Source organism: Hevea brasiliensis, chromosome 1 (assembly GCF_030052815.1).
Source record: "Hevea brasiliensis isolate MT/VB/25A 57/8 chromosome 1, ASM3005281v1, whole genome shotgun sequence".
Lineage (NCBI taxonomy): Eukaryota > Viridiplantae > Streptophyta > Magnoliopsida > Malpighiales > Euphorbiaceae > Hevea > Hevea brasiliensis.
Genome location: NC_079493.1, coordinates 115,079,020 through 115,090,607, shown reverse-complemented (window position 1 = coordinate 115,090,607; position 11,588 = coordinate 115,079,020). Strand labels below are relative to the sequence as shown.

The 11,588-nt window shown below is 29.6% G+C and overlaps 1 protein-coding gene and 1 non-coding gene across 2 annotated transcripts; one reads left to right on the top strand and one right to left on the bottom strand.

Moving 5' to 3' along the window:
• The first annotated feature begins 2,479 nt into the window (after nucleotides 1-2,479).
• On the top strand, nucleotides 2,480-5,785 carry LOC110652313 (wall-associated receptor kinase-like 22). Its single transcript, XM_058147900.1, is given in 4 exon segments — nucleotides 2,480-3,443; nucleotides 4,050-4,159; nucleotides 4,596-4,731; nucleotides 4,734-5,785. Coding segments are annotated over 4 exon segments (2,172 nt in total). The 5' UTR covers nucleotides 2,480-2,542; the 3' UTR covers nucleotides 5,759-5,785.
• A 3,832-nt stretch (nucleotides 5,786-9,617) lies between these two features.
• Nucleotides 9,618-9,723, bottom strand: LOC131169840 (small nucleolar RNA R71). The gene has a single exon (XR_009140768.1). It is a non-coding gene; the product is annotated as a small nucleolar RNA R71 (small nucleolar RNA).
• Between the last annotated feature and the right edge of the window lie 1,865 nt (nucleotides 9,724-11,588).

Sequence of the window (11,588 nt, the reverse complement as noted above, 5' to 3'; positions counted from 1 at the left end):
GAACAAAGAAACTTGCTTTGTTGTCCGGTTCTTGACGTTACATTTTTTTTTTTTTTTAATTTAGAAATTTATAGAGGTTTTTTTGAATTTGAATTAGGGGTGTGCAAACGGTCGGTTTGGTTCTGAACAAAACCGAACCGATAAAACAGAAAATTGAAAATTAAAAATTTTAAAAACCGAATCAAACCGATTAATAATAGAAAATCAAACCGAACCAAACCGATAAATATTGGTTCGGTTTGGTTTGGTTTTAAACCGATCAAACCGAAATTTATAAATTGAGCATTTGATTTCCAACTGGGTTCGGTTTGGTTTTAAACCGATCGAACCTAAATCTTAGGGTTCGGTTCAATTTTCTTTGATTTCCTTGATATATATATATATATTAATAATTTTGGTTTGGTTTGATTTTTTTGATTTTTTATGAAAATAACCGAACCAAACTGATTAACCGAAATTATCAAAATTATAAATCGAACCAAACCGATTAAATTTTAAAACCGAACCGATTGAACTTAATTGACTCGATTCAATTCGATTTTTTAGTTTAAACCGAAAATTACTCTCTCCTAATTTGAATCATGACCATTTTATATTATTGATGCGACTACTTATTAAAATCTAATGATAAGGTCAGACAATAAAAAATATTTTAATATTTTATATTTCATAATAGTTATATATTCATTAAATAAGAATTTGCACAATCTAAAAAAAAGGCTATTATATAAATAAAAAAAATTGCATAATTAAAAATTGTTTATTTGGAGAATATTGTTTGCTGCAATGTTATATGCTACAGTAAATTATAAAAATTTAAATCAGCAACGAATTGTTTTCCCTTGCTAATGGTATTGCGACAGATTTTTCAATTTTGAAGTGAATAGTGATTTTTTTTTTTAAATTACCGATGGAAGCAACGAATTTTTTATTTCATTTGTGGATTATAAAGATTTTTCATTTATATATATATATATATATATAATAAAAAAATAAAATAAAAAATGATATAAATTTACTAATAAATTTTAATGGAGGACTAAAAGTATAAATGGATATGTACCATTCATATACAAAATATATATATACTACCATATATCTTATGTCTTATTCAATATTGACTTATTCAGACAAAAAAATTTCCTAAATATAAAGGAAAAACTTACTTAGGCTTGATCCATTATGGTTTCAAAATATAAATATGTGAGTTTTATTATATATTTTATATCTTGAATGTAAAATGAATCGAGTCTAAATAAGAATAATTTTCTTTTGTAAATTTCAATGCTATTTTTTTTTCTTTTGTAAATTTATTGGAAAAATTATTCTTCAAAATAAGTTTTTCTAGGAAATAAAATTTTCTCAATTTTCTTGTGAAAAATTATTTTCTTGAAAATTTTATTTTGGAAATAATTTTTTAAAAATAATTTTCTATGAGAAATGTTTTTTCAAGCCATTACTGAAGAAAAGAAGTAAGGGTTCAAACATTAATTCTATAAAATTTCAAGAATTAAAAAATAATTTTTTTAATTAAGTGTAAGAATATCATTTATTATATATTTAACGGAGAAGATATTTTTTTTGGATGAAAAGACCAACTCATTAATGAATTCAAATTATAAAAAATTACTCATTCCAATCTCAAGATACGTGGAACTTCACTAAAAAAAAATACATGAAGCAACTCATTAATTATATCAAATTATATTAAAAAATTGTAATAAAATCTTTATTCTTTTCTTAAAGAATATGGATATCTACTTACTATTGTCATTGTCATTGTTAAATATTGAAGATTGTAGGGATTAAAATGTAATTCACCTTTTGTTGAATCTCCTTGCACTTGAAAAAGCACAAGAGATTTTTCCGGATTCTTATTTGAATGGTAGAAGGAAATCGATCGTCGAAAGTGATCTAAAATTTGTATATATTATTTTGGATTTCAAAAATCAACAATAGACCTGGAAAATTATGGAAGAAAATTACATGGCAGACAAATTTTGCAAAGAAAAATGATAAAATCCAATTATTTTAATGTGTGATTATGATGTTGCAATTTTTTTTCCTTTTGTTTTTTATGCATAGTTGGTCGTAATTTTAGATCTGAGCAATGCTGCATGTATTGACAAAGTGAACTAACGGTAATAGTAATAATGATGGCTAAGTGTTAGTGGTGATGGTAGTATTGACAATAAATAAAAAAATTAAAATAAATAATTTAGATTATATTCATTTTTGCATGTAATAATCATTACGATTGCTCTAAATATAATTGATTACATTATATAATTATCATTTCATTATATTAAATTTTTTTATATTATCAAACAACATAATTAAAGTTGCAATGTAATTATTATTATATTACAACTTTGATTGCGTTATACCAAACATGGCCTTAGTGCCATTGGATTTCCTATTAATAATAAATATTTTGCTTATCCCAATATTTTCCAGTCTCCAATTTTTACTAAAGGCAGATATTATTTAGCTGCTTCAACTCAAAAGGCTCTCAAGAGAAAGACCACAAAAAAGAGCAAAAATGAGTGTGAAATTAGTGTGTGGAGTCAGTTTCACTTTGGCGCTAATGCTAACTATTCAGTTGGCAATAGCAAAGGCACCTATTGCAAAGCCCAACTGTACAGACCATTGCGGAAATATAAGAATTCCGTACCCATTCGGAATGGGCAATAGGGATTGTTATTTCAACGAATCGTTTGAGATTGAATGCAAAGAAAGTAGAGCTTTTATAAGTAAAATCAAAATGGAGCTCCTCAATATTTCTATAGAAGGCTGGGCTAACGTCAAAAGTCCAATCATATCCTCCAATTGCTCCGACAGGAAGACCAATCTGCCTTTCAATTTGACGGGAAGTCCTTTCTTTATTTCCGACGAGAACGTATTCACTGCAGTAGGTTGCAACACCCGTGCTTTAATGATCGATGAACCTCTCCAACGCCTTGGGTGTGAGTCCAAATGCCTTGGCCAGAAGAAGGATGTTGATCGGCGACAAATGCTTCCTAATTTCATGGAAGAGGTTTCTAGTGGTAATTACTGGATAGTGAACGATTATTGTAATGGTACCGATTGCTGTCAGGTTACAATACCTTCATCCCTTCAGGTTTTCGATCCAAAATTACAGGCCATAGATGATAATCAAAGCAAAAATAGTTGCCAGCTGGCATTCCTAGCAGGAACATATGGAGTAGATTCCTGGAGAGAAAAGGATCGCAATGTCCAGTTTCCGATGGTGCTAGATTGGGTAATCAATTCTACCCTAAGGGAAGATTATCTAAGGACGATGAATTCCAGCCAAAGGAAAGGTGTTGTCCCGAAAACCTTTTATTGCTACTACTACGGTTCTTCTTCTTCTTCTAATAAGCCAATATTCCGTTGTTCTTGCAAACGTGGGTACGAGGGCAATCCTTACCTTGAGTGCACAGGTAAATTTAATGCGCTGTTGTTTTACTTTTTACTGCTATTACAGTGCTACCAATTAATATATTTATTCGTCATCTATTTATTCAAAATTAACACATGTTAGATATCATTTATTTTATCAAATATCATGTGTCATTAATGAGTAATTTTAAAAAATAGTTGAAAATAATAATTACAAAAAATTTATAAAGATATAAATTTAATTATTATAAAATCAAATAAAAATTTTATTTGATTCTTATTAAAAGTAAATTAAAATAATTATTATAGTAAATTTATAAAATTTATATAAAATTACATTGATAAATTTAAAATTCTTATTATAAAAAACGTGCATCTATTATTTTAGAGCTTAAAATCTACTAAAGGTGAACTTAATTATTTGAGAATTCAAGTGAATGAATATATATAGGTAAATGAAAACTCGAGATCTTCTCGCTCCCTACACTTTAAAAGGTAAAGAAAAACCAATTAGATTTCTCCCTTATTAGCAATTGAAATCTTTTAGTTAGTAGGTATTAATATATTATTATCCATCTACCAATAACTAGAATAGTACTATTCTTTTTTATTCACTTATTCTTTTCATTTTCACTTTGTTATATTAGATATTGATGAATGCAAAGAGCAAAAGCATCATTGCAAGGGAATAACAAAATGTGTGAATACTTCGGGATCATTTAAATGTGTACCTGATGCAAAATGGATTATATTATTGGTAAGTCTTCTTTTGCTCAATAATATCATTAATCAATCATGCAAAGAGCTATAATACTTTTTACCATTTTTATGACCTAAAAAAATTTTAAGTAAGTTTAATTAGTCTATATCATATTATCCTTAATGATATTATTTTTTATTAATATAATTATAAATAAATATATAATTTAATTGCTTTGAAAATTTTTGAGTTACAAATAATATGAGTTAATATAATCCTAAACAAATATGAGATTTATTATTTCTTAATTTCTATTGATGAATCCATAAATGAGTTTTTTTTTTTTTAATCCATAAATGAGGTTGCCTAATGATATCTCTAAGTTACATATATTGACTTTGTTAAGTTAGTAAGTTTAGACAAGGTGATTTTTTTTTTTTTAAACTTCTATTGACTTTGTTAAGTTTCACTTTTTTTCTTTCGAGTTATTTAGTGCGTAGGGGGGATTATTGGAGTATTGGTAATAGTCTTTGTTACTCGGATATTGTGCAAGCATGTGAAGAAAAGAAGGAAAATCGAACTCAGAAAAAAGTTCTTCAAAAGGAATGGTGGGTTGCTATTACAACAACAACTTCAAGTGATGGTAGTGTTCAGAAAACCAAAATATTTACATCAAAGGAGTTGGAAAAAGCCACTGATCATTTCAATGATGACAGAATACTTGGTCAAGGAGGTCAGGGTACAGTGTACAAGGGAATGCTAGCAGATGGAAGAATTGTTGCTGTCAAAATGTCCAAATTAGTTGATGAGGAAAATCTACAAGAATTTATTAATGAAGTTGTGATTCTTTCTCAAATCAATCACAGGAATATTGTCAGCCTTTTGGGATGCTGCTTGGAAACAGAAGTTCCCTTGCTAGTCTATGAATTCATACCCAATGGATCTCTTTTTCAATATCTCCATGACCAAAATGAGGCGTCTTCATTACCATGGGAAATGAGAGTACGGATTGCGAGTGAAATTCCTGCGGCACTTGCATATTTGCACTCAGCAGCTTCTACTCCAATTTACCATCGTGACATTAAATCTACAAATATACTCTTAGATGAGAAACACAAAGCAAAAGTATCCGATTTTGGAACTTCAAGATCAATTGCGATTGATCAAACTCATTTGACAACTCATGTGCATGGCACTTTTGGTTATTTGAATCCAGAGTACTTCCAATCTAGCCAATTTACAGATAAGAGTGATGTCTATAGCTTTGGAGTAGTTCTAGTGGAGCTTTTAAGTGGACAAAAGCCAATTTGTTCAAGTAGCTCACAAGAAACCATGAGTCTTGCCACACATTTCATTCTTTTGATGGAAGAGAACAGACTTCATGACATTGTTGATGTGTGCATTATGGAGGATTGTCATGAAGAAGAAATTGTTGCAGTAGCTAATCTAGCTCTAAGATGCTTAAATTTGAATGGAAAAAAACGACCTACAATGAAAGAAGTTGCATTAGAGTTGGAAAGGATTCGACCATCACCAAGTAATAACTTACATGTTCAACAAAATACTGAAGAGACTGAAAAGACCATGGCTGCTGAAGTAATTATATTGCAGATGGATGATGTTCCTACTTCAATTACTTGTGATTTTAACTGCTAATGTTGAAGTTGTAATAATAGGTCTTTGAACCATCTATTGCTTTATAAGAAAGTCATTGAAGAAACTCTAGAACATGCAATAATAATATTAGTTCTTGCTTTATAGAATATGTAATAATATTGATTAGTAGGACCTATGATCAAGAAGGCTATGTGTATTTCTATTAAAGCATATGTTTCATTTTGTTTCTTAGACTGGTCCATTACCATTGCCTTCTATTCTTTTTTATATGAAGGTTGTTGAAGAACTAATTAAAGAAAAATCTAATTAAAGAACCTCCACAATCTTGTTTTAAAATAAATTGCGCCTAAATTTAATTCATAATAAATTTAAAATATAATATATATATAATGAGATATATATTTATAAAATAAATTAGACTCATATGTTTATGTTTTTGAAAAGAAAAGATTTCGAGAGTTATCATGTCAACCAAATTTGAGTGCATTAACCTGAATAAGAATTAATGGCTTCTCTAGCAATTTCTTGTGTTTCTAACGGCTAAATTTGTTTTTCTTTCTTTTTTATCTTTTTCCTCATCCAAGGTACAGGGACTTTTACTACTGACATTAGTATTACTAGAAGCCTCAATGCCATTTCTCTATTTTAATCGGATTGAATATTATTTTTATGATATTTAAAAAATTAATTCATAATATCAATTGATATAAATAAAAAAATCAATATTATTTTTTTTTCATGAGATAAAAACTCCAAGCTAAGCAATAAATATAATTATAAAAATAAAATACTATGTACACTAATATTATGTAGATTTCATATAAAAAAATAAGGCTAAATGATTAAAAAAATTCAAACCTTTATAAGTTTTTTCTATTTTAGTAAAATCATTTAATTTTATGCATTTAATCTCAAATTTTCATATTTATTTTAATTTTAAAAATTAGTTTCATTAGATTAAAAATAATTTAAATATTGACTAACATTATTAATATTAGTCAATTATTTTAATTTTTTTATTTTAGTAATTATTCTCAAATAAATCAAATAAAAATATTGTTTTATTGAATCAAGTACTTATTATTTTAAAAGTAATAATTAGATTTATTTTTTATATTATTTATTAATATTTTATATCTAAACATTTGAATTTTTTTAATTAGTTAAGCCTTAAATTCGAGATAAAATGATGAGAAAGATGTGAATTAAAAGTACAATATAAAGAGAGAGAAAAAAAATTAAAATTAAGATAATAATATTAGATATATTATTCAATTATTATATTTTTCATCAACAGGAAGTTTGTTAAAATTAATGAAATATTAAAATCATAGAACAAATGAATAAAATTAAATAGATTAGCTAAATTTGACAATATATAAATTAAAAAATTTGAATAATTTGTCAATTAATGAATTTAATTGTTTTAATTAAATTTATCAATAAAATTGAATACAATATGACAAGTTTATAATTAAATTGATAAAATTAAAATATTTATTAAAAATTATAATTAACAAGAAGATTTAGATATTTTTTTGCAATTTAAAAAAAATAGCAATAATAATAGTACGAAAAGTTATGTGGAGAAAGTCTTAAAGAAAATATTTCCTACAAACACTTAAGAATTTTCCTTTAACTACTCAACTAATGCGCGGTCAAGTAACTTATTGATGCATACATTTTATATCATCATTTTGGTATAATTTTTACACATAATTTACCATTGTTTATAGCAATTACTGTAGATATTAGCATATATTTAGTTAATTTCGCCTTTTTACACTTCTTAGTTTAATTTTTGGAACTTGTTTGTTTTGTAGGTTAAATCTGGAGAATTTTAGTGTATTTTGAGCAGAGCAGCCATTTAGAAGAAATTAGAGTTGAATTGCAAAATTTTGAAGTTAAGTTAAAGAAACAGAAAGTTGCACAACCTATGACACATCTTGTATCACAGGTTGTGTCGTTGTCAGATATGAAGTTTTTCTCAGGCAGAAAGTTACACAACTTGCAACACAAGGTGCAACACAACCGACTCAGTTTGTGACGTTTTAATGAAAATTTGCTGACGTGGTACTTTCGTCCCTCTGATTTAATACATTATTTTCTCCAGAATCTTCTGTCCTTTTAACCCATTCTAGGGCAGACATTTGCACCATATATAAACTCCTTTTTCTCTTTCTTTCCATAAGGAGAAAAATAGGGAAATTTTACAAGAGAGAGAGAGAGGAAGAGGAGCACGTGATATCGATTTTTGGCAGCAGTAGAGGACGCCTTCTGCAACACTCCAGCAACAGATTCTTCATCATTTTACTGGGTTTTTCTTTCCCTTAGCTTAGATTTTCATTATTTCTTTATTTTTATACTTGGGTTTGTCTTGAAATCATGATTTGTTAGTAGATCCTTGAGATTCTAGAGATGGGTTTGTAAATATTGCTTTGTATTATGGTTTTTGAACTGATTTAGTCATTTAGATGAGATTTGCTATATTTTGATTTATTGCTTATGAGTTTGTTGTCTTGCTTGATGAATGGGGCCTCATTAAGTTAAGTTTTAATCTTTGACAGATGGACTAAAAAGTGAATATTTGGGATAAATAATCTTGCAATAAACTTAGTTTTCTTAGTGTTAGAGATAAGCTAAGAGGATTAAGGGGACTTTCAACATCAATTAGAGCTTTAATTGGATTTTTGTCAGGTTTGAAATACCGTGAAAATAGGGTTTGATTTGATGAATAGCAACTTTGAAATGCTTGAAAAAGGTTTCAAAGAAATAAAAATTGATTTCCCTCAAAATTGCAATTCTCATGTGTTTGACTGAATTGGGGATAAGCCACATACAAACAATATTGAAAACCCTATCTCTAGAATCACTTTAATTTTTATTGAATTTGATTTAATTCCTCTAATTTCATAATTAGCAATTTCAATTTAAATTTTGGTAATCTAGTTTAATTAATTTAGTTAATTGTTTGATTTAGCTTAAATTCGTCAAATACCAATTTTAATTTTAAATTTCATTTTTAATATCTTTAAATTTTACCACTCTAATTAGCTTATTCCTTTAATTCCAATTTAAGCATAATTCCCTATGGGAACGATATTTTTAAAATTATACTACTGTGGTCCACGCACTTGCGAAAGCTATTTCACAGCTAACATCAAGTTTTTAGCGCCGTTGCCGGGGAATTGTTTGGTTTTAAGTTGGATTTTAATTGTTTTAAGCTGATTAAAATTTTTATTTTCTTTTATTTTCACTATTGTTCCTTGTGTTTTTCAGGTACTTTTCTTGTTTATGAGACGATCGAAAAGTACAAGTGATAATCAATTATTGTTCAACCCTGAAATTGAAAAATTCTGTCGAGCTAACAAAAAAGAATCTAAGAGGAGAAAGGAAGCAGAAAAAGAAGAACAACAAGAGTTTGACCAAGAGGAGAAAATTGAAAATATGGAGAATCAAAATAGAGCTATTAGTGGAAATAATGAAGGAAATGAGCAAAACAGGCAAAATGAAGTTGTTAATCAAAATGATCCTCAGAGAAGATCCATGTTAAATTATGCTTTTCCTAGATGTGCAGATGTGAGAGATAATAGACCTATCATTGGAGCTAATCAATTTGAGTTAAAGACTGGTCTCATTCAAATGGTTCAGAATTCACAATTTGGAGGTAGACGACTTGAAAATCCTCATTCTCATTTGAAGAAATTTTTGATGATATGTGGCACTCAAAGACAACCTGGAGTTTCAGATGAAGTGATTCGGTTGACCTTATTCCCATTCTCTCTTCGGGATTCAGCATCAGAGTAGTATGACTCACTTCCACAAGCTACTATAGCTACTTAGGAGCATCTATCTCAATCTTTTCTATCTCAGTTTTTCCCACCTGGGAAGACCACTCATTTGAGGAATTTGATGGTAGCTTTTAAACCAAGGGATGATGAAACTTTGTATGAATCTTGGATGAGATTTAAGGAGCTTGAAAGGCAGTGTCCTCATCATAAAATACCCAAATGGATGATTGTTCAGAATTTCTACACCAAAGTTACTCCAGCCATAAGAAATACAATTAATTCACAAGCAGGAGGAGATTTCATGAGAATGACACGTGAAGAATGCTATGATCTATTAGAGAAGATTACTCATAACACCCATTTATGGGGAAATCCTAGAGCAATTGAGCCAAAAAAGGCTGGGATCTATGAACTTGACTCAGTTAGCTATATGAATGCAAGATTTGATTAGTTGACTCAGCTACTTAGTTATTTTTGCACAAAGGCAACAAACTCAACTCCTACAACTATGCAACAAGTTGCCTACACAGATGAAACCCAAAGTTATAGAGTTTATTACTCTTCTTTTGGTAATGATTATTTGCAAGAACAAGCTGCTTATGCAGGAGGTTATCAATAGAAACATATGGGAAATTCTTACTCTAATGTGAACAACTCAACATGGAGACCACAAGCAACTTTTGGTCAACAAGGTCAAAGCTCAAACTATTCTCATAAACAGCAGTATATGCAACAGAATAGGCCTCAGTTTCAGCCTCAATTTCAGAACAAAAGGCAGCCACAACCTGGATATTAACCAAGAGCACAACAATCCCTTCCACCTCATGAACCAAAGCCAACCTTGGAAAGCATGATGGAGAAATTTTTTGCTGAACAAAGCAAGATGAATAGCAAATTGGAGGAAGAAATGCAACACATGAGACAAACCATGGATCAATTACAAGCCCACAACCATATGTTGGAGACTCAATTGGCTCAACAAGCAAGCTCATCAGGATCTAAATCCTATGGCAAACTACCTAGTCAACCACAGAACCCTCATGAACAATATAAGGTTGTAACCTTGAGAAGTGGTAAGAAAGTTGGTCAAGAGAGTGAAAACAAGAAAGAAGAAAAAGAAAGCACAAAAGAAGAGAAATCAGTTGAGAGCAAGAAAAATAAAAAAAGAAGAAGAAAGCAAAAGTGAGCGAGATGAGGGAGAGAAACCATACATTCCACCTGAACCTTATAAGCCCACCCTTCCCTACCCTTAAAGATTCATCAAGTAGAAGCTAGACAAACAATTTAGAAAATTCCTTGAAGTGCTAAAGAAGTTGTATATCAATGTGCCATTCACTGAGGCACTATCCCAAATGCCAAGTTACGCCAAGTTCTTAAAGGAGATTCTTACCCACAAGAGAAGGCTAGAGGATTATGACACCATCAACTTAGGAGAGCAATGCAGTGCTATAATTCAAAAGAAGTTACCTCCCAAACTCAAAGATCCGGGTGTGTTTTCCATTCCTTGTCATATAGATGATAATTGTGTGGTAAATGCCTTATGTGACCTTAGAGCTAGTGTCAGCCTAATGCCTCTTTCAATATATGAGAAGCTAAATATGGGAGAGTTGAAGCCCACAAACATGTATCTTTCATTAGCTGACCGTTCAATTAAATATCCAGAAGGTATTCTAGAAAATGTGCCTATCAAGGTTGGGAAATTCTACATTCTGGTGGACTTTGTCATTTTAGATATGGAAGAAGACACAAAAATTCCTATCTTGTTAGGAAGACCATTTTTGGCAACATCTGGTGCTTTAATTGATGTAAAGGGTGAGAAATTGACACTTAGAGTGGGAGATGATCAAATGATATTCAACATCAATCCAGCCATGAAAAGGAAACATGAAGAAGTTGATTCTTGTTTGTGGGTAGACATTATTGATGAGATTGTTCAAGAGCATTTCAGAAAAAGCTATCCACAAGACCCTCTTGAAAATTGCTTAGTCCATGGTGGGAGCATTGATGATGACAATCCTCATATAGCTGCTTTTGCACAACACTTGGAGAGCTCTCCACCACATCCTGAAGCTATAATT